This window comes from Harpia harpyja, chromosome 12, assembly GCF_026419915.1.
Source record: "Harpia harpyja isolate bHarHar1 chromosome 12, bHarHar1 primary haplotype, whole genome shotgun sequence".
Taxonomy (NCBI): domain Eukaryota; kingdom Metazoa; phylum Chordata; class Aves; order Accipitriformes; family Accipitridae; genus Harpia; species Harpia harpyja.
This window is the reverse complement of record NC_068951.1, coordinates 17,257,852-17,278,735: the sequence shown is the minus strand read 5'-3', so window position 1 is coordinate 17,278,735 and position 20,884 is coordinate 17,257,852. Positions and strand designations below refer to the sequence as shown.

At 46.1% G+C, this 20,884-nt stretch overlaps 1 protein-coding gene across 9 annotated transcripts in view; it reads left to right on the top strand.

The window, feature by feature from the left end:
• Window positions 1–19,980, top strand: part of VPS8 (VPS8 subunit of CORVET complex) — an 83,815-nt gene extending 63,835 nt beyond the window's left edge. For 5 of the 9 annotated variants that reach the window (XM_052804935.1, XM_052804937.1, XM_052804934.1 and 2 more), the window contains 5 exons: window positions 5,246–5,326; window positions 6,721–6,890; window positions 7,558–7,726; window positions 18,740–18,820; window positions 19,552–19,980. In XM_052804935.1, coding sequence (XP_052660895.1) covers window positions 5,246–5,326; window positions 6,721–6,890; window positions 7,558–7,726; window positions 18,740–18,820; window positions 19,552–19,701 — 651 coding nt within the window. In that variant the 3' untranslated portion in view covers window positions 19,702–19,980. Of the gene's footprint in view, window positions 1–5,245; window positions 5,327–6,720; window positions 6,891–7,557; window positions 7,727–8,165; window positions 8,273–10,469; window positions 14,718–14,745; window positions 14,870–18,739; window positions 18,821–19,551 lie in introns of those variants that run through there. The other 4 variants (XM_052804936.1, XR_008237686.1, XR_008237685.1 and 1 more) reach the window with 4 other exon arrangements.
• The last annotated feature ends 904 nt before the right edge of the window (window positions 19,981–20,884 follow it).

Below are 20,884 nucleotides of genomic sequence, written 5' to 3'. Positions count from 1 at the left end.
GAAAAATGGTGCATGATATTCTGCAAACTTATCATCTTCCTCCTGTTAGCACATGGGGTCTTCCACTGTAACTTGTCTGTCCTGGGCTCTTACCAGTCTGCTGCCTTCAGTGCTTGACACCCTCCTTGGCTTTGCAGATGGGAACAGTGTCCTTTGTTACCAAGACAGACCATTTATTTAACCCTTTGTTCTTGTGCTTAAAAATTGCACATTTCCATTCACACTGTGTTCACACCAAGCTTTATTTCTGGGACTGCATTGCTCCAGGTCACTTTGGCTTGTGTGTTTGTAGCTGTGTCATATTAAACTATGGCTTCAGGGCTTGCACTAGATGCCTGTGGGAGATTTTCTTTGGGTTTTGTTTTGGTGCGCAGCATGGCTCTTGGAAGAATGTTGCTTTGAATTCAGCTGGGAAGATGATGTTGGGAATGGTGATAAGTCTTACCATGTGGCCATGTCTTTGGGTGCCCAGCTCAAATGTTCAGGGGTTCTGAACCCTTGCCATGTTTGGGATCAGGAAAGAAACTCCCCCTGTGTTAGACAGCAGGGAGCACTGGAGTTTTTTGCCTCCCTGTGTAGTGTGACCTGTCATTTGCTTTCTTGGATTATCTGGGAATGCCATTTAAGTGCCCTGTGGGGAAGAATAACAACAAGGCCTACATACATGGTGTTTCCCCAGAACACTCTGTCTCAACAGCTTTCTCAGACAGATCTCTAGTTTGCTAGCCCTGGGTGGGTATTCCTTTTGCAAAGCTGTGTAGTCGCTCTTTGAAGCCATGTAAAATTCTAAACCTTCGTGCCAAACCATTCTGTCTTGGCTCTGAGCAGTACATAGGGCCTCGTTCGAAGCGTTATTCACGTGCCACTTTAACTATGACCATAAGTAAATTCTTCAACCAGCTCTTCTGGGCCCTGGAGAACATATAGCCTTTCGCAAGCCCTCAAAATATTTCTGTGAAACCTAGCACTGTAAGTGGTGCTTGTCTGAAAATGCCCTCAAAAGCTGTTCCAACAGAGGTAGAGCATAGATGCACTGGAGCTGCAGGTCTGGAAGGTAGAACAGCTGTCCAGGAATGAACAGAGGGATTTTTGTAAGGTGGATGACATCAAAAAACTGAGGTAGATTATCTTGCCTTTTCTGAAAAGGAATTAGAGGGTTCCAATTTTAGTGGACTGTTTTTCTTCCTCTTCTGGGCTTAGCTGCTTATGAATTATACCTTATGCAAATGTTAATTTTGCAACCAAAGCGCTTTGCTAAAGGGCATCTTGCAAAGGGCTATGGCAAGACTCCACAGCTTTCACAGGTAGGCTCCTGGCATCTGCCTATTACAGCATATTGACTCAATTTTATATAATTGAAGTCATATAAAATAACAATTAATATATTTATGTTCTTGCTCATCCTTAATAAAGTTGTAAAGTTATTTATTAAATAGGAAGTCTGAAATAGCCGTATTAGAAGAGATACTAGAGGAATCCTCTTGAGCACTAAGAAAAACTCCGTGTCATTAAGGATGTGAATGCTGTCTGAAGAGGGCTGAAAGGTTGAGTGTTAATTCCCTTACAAAGCTGTAATCCTTCATGAATGTTTTTTAAGTAGATGCAGCTGATGCCTCCCACACAATGGAGAACTGGAGAAGCCAGAAATTTAAAATTAAAATACCTGTAGGAACCCCAAAGTGGGGAAGGAAGGAATCTCTAAAATCTGTTACAGAGTGGAAGCAGAAAGATCCAAAAAGCCTTCGCTTGAATTTTTTCCATCCTTGCTTAGGGCCCTGCCTGGTTTTTTTCCTTTCCGGTCCTGAAGGTCAACGCTGGTATTAGTTTTATGTACAATAGTTGCTCTGTCCCTTTGTAGATGGGACAAGCTGTAAATGAATGCATTTTCTGATTTCATAGTGCGTTTATTAGCACAGTTCTGTGAGTGCTGGAGCTGGGAAGAAACTGGAAATGGAGGAGACAGAACTGGCTGAAAGGCTGCATGAGCACCTCTGACTTGCATCTGGATACCTGCCAGCTTTTCCTGATCTGTTAGTTGGTAGCAGCACTGGGCAGTGAGTTTGGCTTTGCCTTACTGTGCTGAGCGTTGCTGTGTCCCCAGGGAAATACCAACCTGGAAACAGGAGCTGTGATCTGTTCTGGCTTCGTGCAACTTGCTGTTATTAATGTGCCATCCTGTACGGTGTATTTGGAGCGTGCATAAATTCTAAACTGAGACAAATTTTATAAGGTGGAATTAATGAAACATATTCCTCCGTAAAAATGATCCCACAAGGCTTTTGCAACTGTAAATTTTGTGGGGGCTGAAACCAGCAAATTGGAAGAAAGCATTATAACTTGCTGGAAATGCGAAATTACAGCTCTGGATTTCATGCTCGAGGCAGGTAGATAGCTGCAACCCAGGCCTGTGAAGCACTGTCTTCAATGGCTGCTGGCAGGAAACTTGCATGAACTTCACTTGTACTTCAGTCACAGGCTTCGTATAAGGCTTTGCTAGACCCCATGGTTCCCCTTTGGAGAAAAGTCTATTCCCTTCCTACCTGCCATTTTTTGAGAGATTGTGATTTGAGAAAAAAACAACCAACTGAAAATTGGCCCTCAGACTCAACATATCTCTCCTGCAAAGCTGTACGTGGATCTTTTATTACTCTCTCCTCGTATCTCCTCTTCCTCCTCTATCTCTGTCCAGAAGCTTTGAAAGCCTCTCCTTGCAGCTTGGGCAGTTTGAGTTGCTATATGTAAATGGTTGCATCTGTACAGTTTGAGAGTTACCTGTTTGAGTTTCCTTGGCCATATACTTGTATCTGGTGGATACAAAAATAACTTGCTCTATGTTATGGATCACGTACATGCTGCATTGGAAGTCCCAAGTTCCCTGTTGCCCTCCATAATTCATATGGTGACTCAATGTAGTGTACTTTCTATGCTGTTGCTTTTAAATTATGCATGCAGAAAGAAAACTTTGTGTTGTTTGAGGCTGTACTATTCACCTAGTAAAAAAGTAGCCTCTGCAGCATGTCGAGCCCTTCTGTATATTCCAAATGTACAGCTGGTTTTGACTCAAGTGCTATTACTCAGTGCTGTTTTTATTTAGCCTTGGACGCTGGTGTTTCTGCTTGTCACATTTCCTCTGAAGACTGTTGTTCAAAAATTGCCTGACTTGCTTTCTATAGTTGTTTTGGTGATCTCTCTGGGTATCTTGCAGTGTAACTTCCATGCCACTTTAGTTGTCTTTGTCAACTTGCTTTTTCACTCTTGATTATCCTTTCTCTCCCTCGCTCTCAGTCCCAGCATGGAATCAGCCTTGCTCCTGTTCCTTTTCTCATTCCTTTTATGCAGAGCTTGTTCATCCAGCTCCTTCTGTTCCTGTTTCCGCTGTGTCTCCGTAATTTTTCTATTCTCTAGGTTAGTTTCCTTTTCACATCTTGCCAGTCTATTTTTCTATCTATTTTTGCCAATGTCTTGTCCATTCCACCAGTCAGCTTCTCTCAGCTTCCTGCAGGCTTCCCCCAGCATCTTTTCACTGCCTCCCAGCGGGGCAAAATGCTTTTTTCCAGGTCCAATTAAATGACTGTCTGTCAGCCTCAAGGATTTGTGTGTTACACAAAGACGATTTCCCCTGATCCTCTTTTAAGGCGTTCCTGAATAGACTTGTTCTGATTATAGGCATGTGTGTGCCTTGCTGGTGCCAGTTTGGGGTGGGGAGGGCACAGCCTTGGTCTTTTGCAGATCAGACTGTTCAGGCCACAGAGGCAGAACTGAAACTGGGCTGCACCGCATGGATCACACCACTGCAGTAGCCAGTAGTAGATCCTGCTACTAAGCCGACTCCTCTTCCTTGCTGCCTGTTTATGTTAAAGACAAGGACTGGGTGGATCCCAGCTGATTAGCCAACATCTTGCAGGGCATCTTTAGCGAAACATTGCTGTGTTGCGTTCTAGTCTGATCTTGCTGCTGTAAAGACAAGTAGGAGGAAGTTGTGTTCCTGGCACATGCGTGTTGGAAGTGGTGCCATGTTGCATGTTGGTAAGGGACAGGGCACCTCTGCAACTGCATGGAGAGATCTTTCAGGGTCAGTTCTGCTCAGGAGACATTAGTGCTGGTGGCTGCTAGCGTTTGTGGTCACTAGGAGCTGTCAGCAAACTCTCACCATGCTGGTTGTTGGGCAGAGGTATTTCCTGGCAGAGGTTTTTCCAGTGTGCCCGTGAGCCTCTTGTGCAACAGGGCCTGGCAGGACGGAAGGTCGTTGAAGAAGTCTCTCCGCTCTTCTAGTGCTTTGCCCATGTCTGCCTGTTTGAGAGGAGAGCAGCTCCCAAAGGGCTCCTCACTAAGCTTGCCCCAGAACAGTGTGATGCATCCTAGACCAGGGTTCCTGTCCTGCACTGAGCGATGCTTCAGAGGGTGCCACGGTGGCTGTGGAGGAGAAGGGGATGTTTGGTTTGGAGCAGGCCTAAGGAATGTGGTTGAGATGCACCAGGGCAATGACTTGTACCACAACCCTTCACTTGTGCTACTGGGACACGGAAATAAAGCTGCTCAGGGCACATGGAAGTCTTCCCTGCAGCAACAGAAGAGCCCCAGGCCCCTGTTCCCTAGATGATGTTCTGTCATCTGGGATGTGAGACCAGGATTGCCCAGGATTCCTGCATAGTGCTCCGCAGCTACACAGCCCACTGGGTCTGTGCTCTTTTAACCCACAGCTGAGGGGGTGTTGAATGAGCTTGGGGGTGACCTGTGGATGCACAGAGACTCAGGAGCAAAATACCCTCTGACCCAGGCGAGTGCGCACTGGCAGCGTGGGGCCCGGAGCCCTGCAGGCAGCCCAAGGGCTCACTGACCAGCAGAACCTCATAGTAGTTGGTGTTAAGGATCAGCACAGATGGAGTTGATACGTCCTGTGTCACTACAGGGTGTTTTCTGCTGTTTTCTTTGATATTCCTCAAATGCATTCTCCAGTCAGCTCTTACATCTCCTGAATGAAGTTTCCAAGGTCACATCTGAAGTCTTTTGACCCAAGCACAATAATTAGTATTGATGTTGTCATCTCCTCAGTTTTGCTAATTACCAATTTTCCCATCACTGCATAGGATTATTCTGCTGTCCTTGTGCATGTACAGCATCTTTAAATCTGGAGTCATAACTTCTGTTTGCAATGCCAATCTGGAGAGAAAAAAAAAAGATTAAAAAAAAAGCCAGAATGGTCATATCCTGTGATTCAGCTGCAGCTTTTCATGTCTTCATGCAGGATCCAGTTTATGGAAAAGGGAAACTTGGAGAAATTCAAGGACTTGTCCTGGGAATGCTGGACACTTTTAACTATGAACAAGTAAGTTGCATGCATTTCTGTCCTGTCCACTGCTGTATGCAGGGATTACTTTTAGCTATCTAGCCTACTACTCTCTCTCATTTGTCATTTCTCTCTGCAGGACAAAGTAAATGGACATGCAAGTGATTTATATTTGTGTGACTGGGGGAAGGGGAATGAGTTTGTATTGCTCACAGACAGATTGCAAGTGAAGGGACTGACAGGTACATGGTGAATACCTCTGTAGTTCACCATGTAAATGTTAAATGTACTGGAAGGATAAACATCTGCTTTTTCTCCAACTCATCCTGCAGTTAGGGATTCAAAGGCACAAACCCAATATGTTTTGTCTTTTTATGCAGTTTTGAATAAGAGCTCTTTAAATTAGGCTGTTTTGCCACTTCCCAATGGTAATGCTGTACTTCGTCACCTAATGAGATTTCACCTCTATCTCACTCCTGCCTTTGTCCAGTCTCAAATCCCAGGCAGTCTCCAAATTTCAACAGTTTTCTAAAACTCCTTTTCCCCAAACAGAATGCATAGTCTTTCTCCAAACACCCTCCCTCGTTCTGCCTACCATATGGTACTACCATCCTAGCTACTGCTCAGGCCTCCATGCAGCAGCATCCAATTTAAAAATAAAATGGGAGATAGCTTTACTGTAGAGGGCTGAACATAAAGAGCCATTATCTCTGGATTCTTTGGTAAAGGTCTGCTCTGAGCAGCACAGGTCCTCTGTCATTGCCTGGCAGTTGTCTGGTACAGGCTGTGTGTCACATCTGGCCTAGTCCAGATGTGAACCGCTGGTGCAACCTCTGCAGCCTTTTGCAAGTTGCTGCTACAGAATATCGGTAGATCATGGACCAGAGCACCTATGCCTGATACCTGTTGTTGCTGAAAGAAGCACTGACTGCTAAAAACTAAGGGTATTTTGCTTTTGGCTCTTCAGAAATGGACATCTCACTTGGGGAGAACTAGCAGATGAAGAAATTCAGTGGTTTTTACATATTTTAATTGCAATAGTTTGTTTGGGCTTTGATTTTTATCAGCACATTTCTCCTAAAATGGGAGATGTAAGCAGTAGCTTACCAGGTAGAGGAGAAAAAAGGGGGGTCTGGTATGGAAGATGAAAAAATGAGCCTACTATGTCTCTTTTAATGCTCTTTGACAAAAATCAATAAAGGACTTATCTATTTAAGAGTGAAAAGCTATTGCCTTCATTAACATGTGATGAAAGGATAAGTATTTTGAGGGCAGTGGCTAGAAAACATACAAAGAGAAGCAATTTTGTTGGGTTGGTTTTGCTCTTAGTAATCTGCTAAGCTGCTTGTTATGAAGAATTGATCAGTATGAAGTTTCTGCAGTCTGGAGATGACAAAATGACCTAGTTATTCTGTATATTGTTTTCCACACAGACCCTTTTAGAGACAACTACGAATCTTTTAAACCATGATCTCCACTGGTCCCTGTGTAACCTAAGAGCTTCTGTCACTAGAGGGCTTACTCCAAAGCAGGATTACTGCTGCATTTGTCTACAGCAGTACAAAAGGCGGCAAGAAACTGCTGATGAAATCATTGTTTTCAGGTAAAGTTAAGGGGTAGGATCACAGCTGCGATTACGTTAGTAGTTTTAAAAGGGGTGGGGTGGGGGGAAGCTACTGGTCTTTGACTTGCACAAGTAATCATATGTATTCCTGTGAGCATGTATCCCTGCTCCCTTGCACTGTAAAAGGGCTGGCTAATCAAACCCACCTGAGCCAGCTGTCTTTGCATGCAGCCAGCTCTGTCTTGGCTGGAAAGAATTGCCTTACAATTCTGCGAGAGCTGTTCAGTAAGCTGTCAGTTTATCTGTCATCTCTCCCAGCAATGCGGTTTGTGCAATTGCAGCACCCTGGGTTCATTTGCCTGTATTTGTACATTTTGGATCTACTGCAGCCCTGACTACATACTCTGTTGGCATCTCCAGTATTCCTGTCTGTGGCCAGCTGGCTGTAAAATAAGTTAAGGTCATTATTACCTTAGTATTATGAACTGTAGCTGTATCAGCAAATGGGCATCTACTGTTATTTTTGCAAGTCTAGAAATACTACAGGGTGGTGTGGAGGTATGAAGGGAGTGTATACACTGCTGATCTGTATTTACAGATAAAAAGCCTTGTTTTCCATTGCCCAGTGATTTCCCCTCCAAAGTGTAGAGCTGTCAGGCTGTGTTGCTCTGCATTCAAGCACCCAGCAGAATTCTTGTCTTTACAGCTGTGGCCACTTGTACCATTCGCTGTGTCTGCTGAGTAAAGAGTGCGGGACGGTAACTAAAGGCTTGATGAGGTGGATGTGCTATAAATGCAACTCAAGTAACAAGGGAGGAAAACTGAGTCAGAACTTCTCAGAGCTAAAAAAAGGAAGTGGAGCATCCTTGGCACAGGTAAGGTTTGCGAGGCAGTTTCTCTTCAAGTAAACTTCAAGCAGTGCTTATAGACTTCGTCACTTTGTTCTCCTGTCTGTCTTTGCTTCCAGACAAGCCCACAATTAGTAACTGTCAAACAGTATCAGCAGCTAACTAGTCACGTGTATGAATGTCATTTTGTTTTGGCGTAGGTATGCAGAGCTGTGGAAGTAATAGAAATGTGTTCATCCAGAAGGTCTGGGAACTGCTAGCCAGCGTGAGGGGAAGCTGGATGCTTGCAGCTGATTGCCTGCTAGATGCATCCACTGCTTTGTCTTGTTTGTGAGAGCCTGGGATGGGCCATTGGGGACAGTTCCTTTCAAACTATTTTTAGGTGTGTTTTACATAAAACTTGTATTAAAAGCTGGCATGATCCTTGTGGCTGGATCATGGAGCCTCCGTTCCACCTTCTTAACAGATAACCTGGCTCTGGGTAAAGGGTCTGGAATTGGTTTGACTCGCTAAGTGCTTGCACAATGTTTTAAGAAGCTTGCATGTAAACAAGACTGATGCAGCTGGATTTGGGTGAGAGAACAGATAATTAGTTTGTATTTATTGTCAGTATTTGTGTGCAAGAAATTTCACCAACCCTAATTCAAACAGAAGTTCAGTCTCAATATGCATTCTTCTGTCTTTTCCCTGGCATGGTACTGTGGATTGTAAGCAAAAATGGCAGGTAGCTTGTTGGGATGTCTTTTAGGGGTATTGCACCGTGGGGAGCTGAACTCCACTGCCCCGTGTTCTGGCAAAGGTGGTCGTTGATGACCCTTTGTTCCTAAATGCCTCAAGGTACTTTGTGCATTTGTCACCGCACAGATGCATGCAAAGCAACGTTTTTCCACTTCTGAAACCAAAGTAATTCAATCTTGGAGTAGGTTTTTATAGTAGTACTTTTGTTTTCTTCTAGCAGATTATTTCAATTTCTGCCAAATCAATTCCGATCAAAAGATAGCTAACAGCATTAGTCAACTTCCATCAGCTTCTGTATTAACAAAAAAAAAGCTTCCTGCTTGAAGGGAGACTTGGGGGAAAAGTAATCTCTGAGGAATGCATGGAGCGCTACACAGTCTTTGCAATCAAATTGTGTTAGTTTCTTATATGGTGACAGAAAGAAAAGCTTTCCCAGGAGATTGTAAATTGTTTGTGGTCCAAACAGTCTGCTTACAAATGCTCGTCATTTTGTGTACTGTCCTGCCACAGTAAAATATGGATACTGGATCCAAAGTTAGGCACATTCAGCAGCCCCATATTTTACCCTCTACACTTCTGCTCCAAAGGAATGTGTGCAAATGGGTGTGACAGACCCGGTTTAACTTTAAAAGCTAAAGGCAAAATTAAGTACTAAAACTACATTCATCATTAAAGTGCCTGACATTTCATTCCAGAACCTTACAGCTTGGTTATCACTGGATTTCTCATGGGCTAGTCAGTCAGAGAACCCCTGTGTCTCCCCTTTAATACCGGTCTGGATGTACCCTGTAGTAGAACGAAGCAGAAAATGCTCCAGATGACATGGGAATGATTGGTGCAGGGAGAAGATGCTTCCCTTTATTTAACTGATCTGTCTGTAAAAGTGAGGGGCTGGCTGGGACTCTGGGCTTAAAGGGAGACGTGGAGAGACCGGATGGGGAGGAAAAGGGGTTACAGCATGGATCATCTAGCGCTGGCTAGAAAATGTCCATGCCAGACCATCTGAGAGTGCTGAATGCTTCCCTGCTGTCTGTCATGTGCTCTTGGCAGAGAAGCCCATCGCTTCCTGCTCCACACAGCCGACCCAGCACAGCTTGGCTCTGCCTCATCAGAGCCCGAGCACCGCTTCAGGCCCCCCCACTTCTTCCTCCTGATGTCCCAGATCCTCTCCAAGTTTGTGATGTTCCTCATATATTTAAATTATAATATTTAACTGTTGTGCTCGCATGTGATTAAACTGTTGCACAGTCAGATCTTTAAAAAGCTGCATATATTTAGACTTGGCAAAAGACTGTAAAATCTCTAGCTTTTCCAGGAAGTTTGTTTGCTTAACAATTGCCGCTCAGTAGTGTTAATTAACCCTGTGAGGTAATGATTCATTTGGCCAGGCAATAGTCTGAGTTACAGAACAGACTACTTCTCGCGGGCTAAGTGCTGGGAATGCGAAGCGGAGGAGATGGATGTGCCTATTACCTGGCTCCACTGGAGCCAAAAGCAGAAGGATGAGGAGGGTTACCTGGAGCACAGAAGCTCTTGCTGGAGGCAGGCTGGTGCATGCCAGTATGGTAGGGTTTGGTCTTGTGCAGCCTCAAGTAAATTTAAGCAGAGAATTAAGCATGAAAACAGCTAAGCTCCCCGTGCTTGTTTTGGCATGACACTGGTCTGTGCAGAATTGAGGTCTGTCTGAAAGGTGCGTTTTCTACGGTAGCCTGGTGGATGATGCACGATGCTGGAGAGGAGAGGTGTGGGCAAGCAAAGGGGACTGAAGGGGAGACTGGTAGGGGTCCCCCCCCCACTCTGAGTCACATTCATGTGTTCCCAAGGGTCCTCCTCAGCCTGGGTCCAAGATAGCAGAGGTCACTGGTCTCTGGTGCCACCCCAGGCACAGAAGGGATTTATTTCTCTTTGTCAAAAGGTTTGTTCAGCCTTTTGGTGCTGCAGTTCTCTGGTGAAGGGCTTCTCTGTGTTCCCTCTCAACTCTGCTGACACGGGGCAAAGGTCTGTGTTTGTCAAGCTGCTCTTGCTTCCACAGCTGGTGTTTCTGCAAACAATGAACAGGAAATCCCAGAGGGAGGTTATGCTAACACAGTTGTGCTTCCAGCCCTGCCTTCCCTAGACTCCGGAGAGCCAGCTCCGAAGCTTCTGGGACATTTTGCATATAGATCTGTGGGGAGGCTATTTCTTTGCAACCACTTTGAAGACCCTGAAAGCTTAGTCCGTCTCTTGGCAATATCTAATGTGTTGGGGGTTTTTTGTTTTGTTTTTCCCCATAATGCAATCTTCAGTTTAGGTATTTATTTTCTTAGCAAGCCTTGAATTAGGAATAGATTCATACTGAGAAATGCCACTGAGCATCTGGAGTGCATTTCATAGTACCAATTCTGCTCTGCTGAAACAAAGACTGTCAGTTTGAATTTTGCAATGTTGTTGAGATTTATATGTGAAACGACAGCTCAACAGACAGTGTTTTCTCTGTCCCAGCTTTGCATGCATGACTTCTGTAGCAATTGCCTTGAAATTGGGGGAGGTGGAGAGATGCCACAAGCCAGCACTGAACCGTTATTGAATCTGGTGATAGCACTTATTTAAATGGAGCCTTGCTGTGATGAAGGCTTGAGACATTCTGCCCCAGCGAAGGAGAATAGCGAGAAAAGTGCAAAGGGGCTTTTCCTCTGGTTTTGCTACCAAAAGTTTGTGCTTTCTGTGTTATCCCCTAACCTCTGCTGTCTTCCCAAGGGTAATCTTCTGGGTCTAAACGGGTCGTATTTCCTGTCCTCCTTACCTTATATCATACCATAAATGAGTGTTAAAAGAAATGAAAGCTTGTGTGTTTGTGGTGGTTTTTTAATCCAATTTAAAACTTGCAGTGCTTTTTTGCGTTGTGGTGTTTGAAGTTAACTGAGGCATATTAGGTGAAAGTACAGTAGCTGGGCTTCTGCCTAAATGCATAAGTGAAATACTCCTGATATCTTAGTCATTGATCTCCAAAACTAATTTGCCTTGTTTCAGTGAGCTAGTTTGTGTTTTACATTTATTCTGCCAGCCTACATACTAGGGATCAGGAAGAGGAACACAGTCTTGGCTCTTGGGCTATAAGCTCTGCAGAAAATGCCATGAACCCCTAAGCTGACATGCTCTGGTTATTCCCTGTTTGAGAATGTGCCTGAGTTCTAAGGGCATCATTGTTAGAGCTGTCCAGATGGCAAATATGTTTTATTCAGGAGTTTAATCCTGTCAAGTCACGCCAGGATGGACAATGAATGTGATCCATAGTTAATCCAGTTTGTCAGACTCTACCTTTGAGCTCTGTTCTGCAGCCTGCCACCAGCGTCTCTCTTTGCAACACAGCCTTCCATCCAACCCGGAGCTTCTTGACTAACTTCCACCTGTGAGGTGTTGGTACCATAGGGTATTGCTGAACTGAGATGTTAAATGTCCCTCTGCAGCATGTCTGTGTGCCTTCTACCGGGTAAGAATGAATGTTTAGGACTTTTTTTTTCACCAATACTTATTTTAGAGCTAGACAAATGTCACATGACCTCCATCAATCAGTAGACAGAGCCAATTTTACTGTTGTCAGTGTAGTGGTGACTGTCAGTTATTAGCTTGACTCCCAGCAACATTAAAATTTTCCAAGGGCTTTATAACTTTGAAAATATCCAGGCGTGATTCCCCCGCTTCCCCCCCAAATGACACCAAGCAGTTACAAGGTTGTGCATTCTCCACGGTAGAGAATATTCCCACATACGTATTAACTGAGAAAATGCCTGGTCCTTTAGCTTTGGAGTTGGCTTTGGTGGTAGATTCCTTAACTTCTTCAACAACGTGTAGGAAATCCATGTGAGGAAGGAACTAGAGACACTTTGTACCATTGGCTTCTCATCAGCAGAACATCTGTGTTGTAAGATTTCTTGTAATGTATTGGAAACAAAAGTGATTCAGAAGAAAACTGAGTGCAGGAGTCTTAACTAGCAGGTAGAGGAGGAGTGGCACCAAAGCTAAAACTGAAAATAAAATACAGATTTAAAAAGACTAATTTCAAACCCAAAATTATCCTTTAGCAGCTTTTAAATCAAAATTGACTGTTTTCTTGGAGTTCTCATACTGGGGGGTGGGTTAGTTTGTTTTGTTGGGGATTTTTGAGAATATCAGACTGAATTGTAATTGTTTCCCCTGTCCTTCATATATAGCAATCTGTAGCCTGGCAGAAGTTTTCCTTTTACTGCCTACAATCCAAAGTCTTGCACTCTAGGACCTGCGAGAGGCTAACATGAAGTAAAGACAGCTGACTTTCAAACTGCCTAAAGCAAAGACCAGTTGGACTGGCTACCCTGTGCTCCCAGGATCACTTGGGGAAGTGGTGTGTTCTGGTTAAGAGAAAAGATGGCAAAATTTCAGTGGGTAATTTTTGCTTTACTTTACATCTCAATTTCGAAGAAACTATTCCTATGGTTTGATGAAAATTTCTTCCCTTTTAATAAAACATTTCATATGTAGGAGGATCTGTAGAACAGACTCATTTAAATATGGTGACAGATGCTGGGCTGTTGCAACCTGTTGATATTCCACAAACTGCATCAGTCACTGTTGCCAATAGTTATGTGTAGTTTAGCACAATGCTTGACAGCCATATATCCGTCCTCCAAGGAACCAGCACAGCCTGTTACGCACGTCTTCGCTGTGAAATTGCAAGCTTTCAGTCTGTCTTTGCAGATCTGCCTTGGAGCACAGACAAGAAAGAAAGCGTGTGACTTCCCATCTGCTAGGAGAGGCTGCTTTTCCAGACCCAGGGCAGGCTGGAGAGTCAGTACACTGCACTGTCAGTAACCTCTGCCTGTGGTGTTGTGCTTGCTGCTGCTGCTGGAGGGGGGCAATTGCTGCTCACCTCCATGGTTTGTACTCATTCCAAGCTGAGAAATAACCAAAAGGCCAAAGGGTTAAGAAGGGTGCAGATGACTCCTTTCTTCTGATGTTCCTCTGAAGGAGGGGAGCAAAATAGATAGAAGCTGAGGTTTTGGTTGTTTGTAGTCCCCAGATGGGAGGGTATGGGAGGGAATTACGGCTGGTTCAGTGGCGTTTGCTGTAGCCAAGGGCGTCACTGGCTGTTCTGGAGGGTGGTTCAGAAATGCAGGTGGCAGATGAGGATCTGTCTCTTGCAAATCCCTTAAATGGAAAGCTGCAGTTTCCATGTCCTGCCTTCCCCCCCATTCCCTTTACCCTCATGCTGCACAACAAAAACAGTATGTTTTGTTGGTTTATATGTGCATTGAGCATAGACAGGCTTGGGCAGCTGCAGCTGAGCACCCAGGACCAGAGCTGTTCTTAAGCACATTATAAACTTCCCTCCTAAACAGCAGTAACAGATTTCTGCATGGGTGTCAGGAGCTACAAAGGGGACAGATAGCAGAGGCATCCGCTTGGGTTTTCTGTAAGGTTTGGGGTCACGTTATCAATAAGCCTCTAGCAGGAGGGTTCACTAATCCTTCTTGCACCAAGTAGGACTTCTTCCTTTTTCTACATGTCTTTACCTTCCTTTTCTCTCCCCAAACTCCTGCTATTGAGAGAACACTGCACCTCTTGAGTGTTCTGTGGTTGGCTCTTGTGGGATGCTGTTTAACAGCCTCTTAGCTCATGCTTAGAAAATGAATCGCTTGCCTTCATGCATGACGCTTCTGTCCTCTTGGGTTCAGGCACTGAACTGAGATGAGCCTGAGCACAGGCCTGTTGTGCATCATCTTTATGTAATGTTTAATCCATGTGCTGCCATGCTTCCCTCAAAGCCTGCTACATTATAAATAAATATCTCATCTGCTGGGCCATAGTGTCCAGTGAGGATATGTGGGTTTTGTTTAATTAATCCTGAACAGCATTATTGCTCCTTTGGCTGAAGGCATCAGTGGAACTCCAAGGGAATATTCCAACAGTGCCTGGTGTAAACACGAGCTGCTAAACAGACCAGCTAGCAGAGGGAGAATGGAGGTATGTCAATGTGTTTCTAGATATTTAATACAGACAGTTCTCCTTCCTCCTCTCTCAGTTACTGCAGTATCTCATGTTGCAGCAGCAGTAAGTCTATCAGAGCACAAATAAGCCTGTCCTCTCCCTTGCCTTGAGAGGTTTGCTCCTTAAGTTCAGCTAAGTTCAACTGGAAATAAGAGACATCTGCCTTTCCCATTCTGCTCCTGAAGAGATCAGAGGACAGAGCTGTAGCACAGACCTGTGTGACAGATTGCTTCTGCTGTAGCTGTGCTGAGGGAAGGCTGCTCTGTGATGGGCTTTGGTGAGTCGGTGCTTCTGTTTACTTGCAGACCACAGGTCCTGGTTTGCCTGCTGCTGCCAGCCCCAGTGGTACCGGCTGCTGCTGCATCCAAACAGGAGCAGGCAGGGCCTGGCCTGCTGCCAGGGGTTTTGCTCCTGTGTGTGCTAGCAGAGGTAAGTGGTAAAACACTGTGGAGGCTGATCTCAAAGCAGCGTGTTCTGCTGCCGTAGAGCAGCTACCGTGGCTCTGGGACTTCCTCCCAGCAAAGGTTTGCCCACTTGCTGCATTGCCCAGAGTGACTTGCAAGACTCTGTTTCCACCTCCACAGTGATCGGCTGGTTTGCATCCGTCCTGTAGAAGTGGTGCATTGCTCTGCAGTAGCTCTGCAGAGGTCTGCAGCAGCATACTTTTGTTCTGCAAGGGATGTCCTGAGGTTTTCTGAAGTTCATTAACAATTTTGTAATGTTAGTGTCATTCTAGTGACTTTGGGCAGAGCAGCTGCCTGCCTTGCTTTCTTTTTGGTTGATTGTTCCAGATTCCTGGGACTACCATGAAAACAGCAGGTCCTTATCCCGCAGAAGAGAAGTAGATCTACTTAGTTTTACATTAATTGGCTCAGTTTTCATTACAAAACTGAATTTGGGTACCTTTTGGAAGGCTACTTGAGCCATGGTGAAGTAAGAGCTGCAGGGGAGGAATGGCAGAATGTGGACTTGGTGTCCATTGCCTGTGGATTTGGCTCTGAGGGAGGTGGGTGTTGCTTTTGTTCCTAGGAATCCCGAAACCTTCCCCAGGACTTCTGGCTGTATCTGCCCTGTGTTACAGAGCAGCCCCCTGGGGTAATGTGGTGCTGATGCTCTAATTGATGTAGCAGTATCTTTTGTGGAAGGTATGGCTCTGAGAGACAGCACTTAGATGGATCTCTTGACGTGACTATTAACAGTGCCTCTGCTTACAACTGCTGTATGATCTGCTTTGCTTAGGCACTAGCTGATGATGGATTTTGTAGCTGTTAAATTAAAGATAATTGCAGGCTTAGGAGGGCTGTGTGGTGACTACCGGAGGTGGGTGGAATATGTGCAAGCAAAATGTGCAACGGAGATTAGCATTATAGTGGTGGGATCTGAGAACTGTAAAACAAAAAGGAACCTTTCTTCTCCATGCTGGCCCAGATCCTCAAGGGGATAAATTGTGTCTCTTGGGTCCTGCATCTAGTCTGAGGCCTTTCCGAAGGGGCATAAGGATTTCGCTGAAAATGGCTTGGAGGTGCCGAACCGCTTCATACTGATCTTGGACAATAACGAGCGGGCTGGCCCTGCAGTAGCACTGGAGGCAGAAGCTGTGTTGCGGGGTGAGCCAGTGAACCGAGTGGATTCTGCTAATGCCTGAGTGCTGATGCTGGACTCTGAGAACCTCCCTGTAGCTCCTGAAGGAAAACATGCCTTTAGTGACACAGTTAAAAAAGGAAAAGGCCTGACAGCAGTTGTTTCCATGACAACAGAAAGAATTGCCTGCAATATTTCAGCTCATCAGCCTGGAGAACAGTCTGATTGATAGTTACATACGCGTGGTAGAGAGATAGCAGAAGAGGGGAGGCCAATTATATCACATTTTCCTTGTTCTTGAATGCCTGTGGCTACAGCAACTGTGGAGGGCAGTTTTTCCTTGCTTTTTGTTGTTTTTTTCCAAGTGAGAATGACCTGCATGTCCCTTGGAAGCGCCTGTACAACCTGCCAGCTCCAGATACGTGACCCTCACTGTCATAGGCTCTCTGGTTCAAAGCCTATGCTGTGTGTGTAGGGAGTATGGACGATTGGCTCCTTGATTGGTGATTAGCAAATAGTTATTTACAATATAAAGCATATCTTGGAGCGGGAAGAAGTGAGTTGGAGCACATGCTTCCAGCATAAGCTATCTGCACTTGGGACATTCCTCTCTTCTCAGACTGTCTGATAAACATCTCAAAGGCAAGATGCACGTGGCTTCAGGAGAGTAACAGAATGATTCAGGCTTCAGGAAACCTGTGGCGGGTTCAGTGCATCTTCCCTCCAACCCACTACGGACCACAGCTCGTCATCCACTTTGGGCAGGGCTCCTCAGAAGGGCCCTGTCCAAGAGGCTCTTAGCTCTGCCAGGACATAGCGTGCTTCTCTGGGGCCACGAGACGGAGCTGTCATGCAGACTGCAGCTCCCCCAGGCAGCAGCAGCCACAAGCTGTACCTTAAACCTGGACGGCAGCGTACCCCAGGCTTAGGATAATTATCGGAGTGTGCTTTCTAGGGCGTTTGCCAAGTCTTGCTGGCTCTTGTGAAGAGCCGACGGCAAGTTCTTCCAGAGAAGCTTGGGAGCCAGCGTGCTGTGCCCCGCACAGCACCACATTGCTGTAGTATGCGCTTATTTCCCCAAATAGGACTGGGAGTTATCTTCACAGAGCTTTCGAACATGCTCTTTAAACACACCATAAAGCATGAGAAGTACAAAGCAAGCTGAGTGTGGCAGCAAATGCGCTGCAGCAATCCCCAAAGGAGAATGCCTGCCCTGGGAGAAGGGCCTCACGGCTGGTAGGAGCCTGTAAGTGCAGAGAGGAGCACGCTTGTGCGTGACTGGGAATGGTTCTGACTCCTGGTGACCCTGCCTGACTCCAGAGGAACAGTGAAGCCCCCTCTGCCACTGTGGGGCCAGGAGTTCAGCCTCAATTCCAGTTGATGGCACTTCTTGAAGGCAGCAATACTAGTTCTTCATGTTGGGCTTGATCCATTGCCAAAGAGAGTTTAAAGTAAATGCAACTTCAGTCAGTACCCACTGGTAGGACTGTAGCATTTTGGGTTAATAGCCCTTAGGAAATGTATTTTGGGGAAAATATTTGAGAATGAACATTGAATGTTCCCTCAAAAATAGATTCCCAGAGACAACAGATGCCAGATTGCTGCTCATGAGGAGGGAGGCTGTTCTCTCTGGCTCCTGTTGTAGTTTCTTGATGATGCTTTTGCTTTGGAATATGAGCAGAAACATTCAAAATAGAAACATTGTGATGTGATAAAATGGAACAAACCTACAAGAATCTGTGATGCTCTGTCATCTCTCCCTGGGATGTGTAAATGATGCCTTTTAAAGCAGTTTGAGTATATATGCAGCCCTCTTTGCGTTAATGCTTTTGTTGCAGGCTACAGTCCCTCTATTTGCAATTCTGTTTGCTCTCACCTACAGCTCTGTAACTGCCCCGGCGCTGCTGGGGTGACACTTACCCTTGCACCCAGCAAAGGCTGACGCTACTGGGCAGTACCGAGATGTCTGTTGTGTCTGGTTTCTCAGGGGACATGGCTGCCACTGATGTGTGAGTTGCCTTGCCTCCCCCCCCCCCCCCCTTTCCCCCCTCATTTCCTAGCTTTTAGTCTGTAACATCCTACTAGGGAAAAAATGGACCTTAGGAGAGATATCATTAATATATAGTAGTCATTGGCACAGTAATCATTCCCCATAACAGCCATGCACAATCTGCGCCCGATCACGGCATGCTGCAGTTGGTGCTGTGCTGGGACCCAGTAGGGAGGCTGAGCGGGGCTGGGGGACACTATCAGGAGATGATGAGAAAGGACTGGGGAGAGCTGCTGCTGCCTGGGGAAGAGCCCTGGAGAGGCTGCTCATCCACAGAGACCCTTTACTTCTCTTCCCAGCTGGCTGCAGGGGAGTTTTCCCATCCCTTTTCTTTCTCTCTTTTTCTGCCTCTCCTTTCCCCACCCCCCCACCCCCACCCCCTTCTAACTTACTACTGTTAAGTCTGTCTGCCGTCAGCTACAGACACCAACAATAAGTCATTGTGGATGTAAGGGTATCTCTGTCCTTTGTGCAAGAATTTTTTTTTTCCAAAACAAAGGTGCACACAGTGGTTTCTCAAGCCAGAGGAAAGATGGCTAAAAAAGCCTCCCCGAAGAGGCTACAGACTGGCTGCTCCAGAACCAAGGACAGGAGCAGGGATCAATTTCTGTTATATGAACTTGACATCTTGTGCGTTTTCTCTGTAACCTTCTCACTCTCTTTATCAGGCAAGTTCAGAGTCTCTGTTGGATCCTCAGCAAATCCAAGCTTTTGACCAACTCTGCCAACTCAACCGAGGAACCTCCAGAGTACGTACCACCTGTTTTCCTTTTGGTTTTAAATTGGTGAAGGATATTTTGCATGTTGTCAAACCAGATATTGGCACTGGCAGCGTGGGCTTTGGCTTTTCTCTTGGGTTTCGTTTAGCACTGGCAATTTACTGTGCATAAAGCTGGCTGTTTCACATCACAAGGCAGCCACGCTGCTTCTGACAGAGCTGGGGAATTTGCTGGCAGTGAAACCATGGAAATGCCTCTGGCTTTGGGGCTGGGCCTGAAAAGTGTCTATGGTGTGAGGTTTCTCGGGTTCTTTTTAGATTTGCAAATAACCTCCCCTCCAGACACCGTGTGGCTCCTGTGATTGCACAGAAGTGTCCCTCCTCGTGTCCCCCATGTTGTCCCAAGGAGAGTGCAGCCTCCCTCTGTCCCTTGCATTTTCCTTGTGCCTCCTGCCTGTTTTGGCTGCAGTTGTTGGCACTTTCAGCTCTTTCTGGGATTGTTTTTCAATTATGTAACTTTAAAACAACCTAAAGACACCTGGAAAGTTGTTTAGTTCAGGACTGTTGTCCTGCACTGAGCTCTATAGGGTCACTACATACCATATATACCCTGTTCTTTACATGTGTTAAGGTTTTTCTAATTGCTGCAGGAAAAAGGTGAGCCCCGCCATGAACACTTTGTCTTTCTGCATCTTGCACGAGTGCTTCTAGGCAGTCTGCCCAGGCTGCCGGACAGTGATCTGTCTGGGTTTTGTCTTGTAGCTAGCTCTCCTGACAGAACTGTCTCGTGGCCACGGTGGTGAAAAGCACGGGCTGCTCAGCATTTCCCACGGTGACCCGGCCACCAGCAGTGTCTTCCAGAACGAGAACTTCAAGCTCCATCTGGCCCCCCCTCCGCTGGCTGAAGACTAGTGCTCCTGCCTCCAGCTGTGGCAAGGCCACAGTTGGTTTCAGGTCTTGGTGCTGGGAAGCGTTTCCACCACAACACTGGACTTTCCCCACCTCCGCTGCCTTTCCCAGAACCCTCTGTGCTGTGTTGAGTCTTGCTGGATGCTGGTGGGTTTGTAGCAGTGTGTGATCTCCCCAGCTCTACTGCTGCTTCTCACTAAACCAAAGCAGCCGTGGGGCAGCTGGGCTAGAAGCCATGAACTCTGAGGGCAAAACTAAGTGTGCTGAAGCATTGCGCAGCACTGAGCTGGAGGCTCACGGCAGCGGTGGTAACTTTGCCAAATAACTCTCGGCTCCACTCCACTGGAGGAGTGCAGCCTGTCCTGTGCCCAGAGCCTGTGTGTCACAGTGCTGTTGTTTTTGTGGCTGGGTACCATACCCGAATTTTAACTGTGGTACTAGTAAAAGCAGTTATTCTGCCAAGGCCTGGCCCACTGGCTCGTGGCAGCAGCCGTGGGGTCTGAGGGCACAGAACAGGCGAACCTCGAAAAGGCTTGAAGAATGCAGAAGATGATACATGTGTGAGCAAACTAACCTGCGCATGGTGTGTTCCTATGAACTTCCATTAAAAAGGCCCTTGGTTGAACTTTCCTGCGTGAGCTGTGTGCACAGGGAGCATGTAAGAGGGCTGCTGGTCTGGCAGTGCTGCTGGCTGCTGTTTTCTTAGTACAGTTGCCACTGAACTCTGCTACAGAAAGACGCATCTTGTCACTGCGGGTGAAGACCAAACCTCCCCTCTCACCTTGTTGTACCTATGTTGGGGGAGGGTCGGGGGAGCGTGTGCGTGTGTGTGTGTAAAAAGGTGCTGCAAGCCCTTGGGTGCTGCAAGGGGGAGAGGATCAGTGTGATGGGTGCTGATGGTCAGAAAAGTTTGTCACTACTAAGCTCAACGGTACTGTTTTGCAGTACCAAACTGGGCAGTGTCCCCTCCCAGTGGCACCTTTATTGTTCTACTCACACAGCTGCAACCTAGTAGCAGTGGTGTTTCTATACTGTCAGCTCTGGCTTGTGAAACACACTCCAGATCCTGCCCTAACGACATGTGTTATTGGTCTGGTGATCATTATCTCGTCTCTTCCCCCTGTTCATTTTGTCACTAGCACTTGGGTCTTTTGGGGTACCATACCCTCAGGGTCCCTGACGCTCC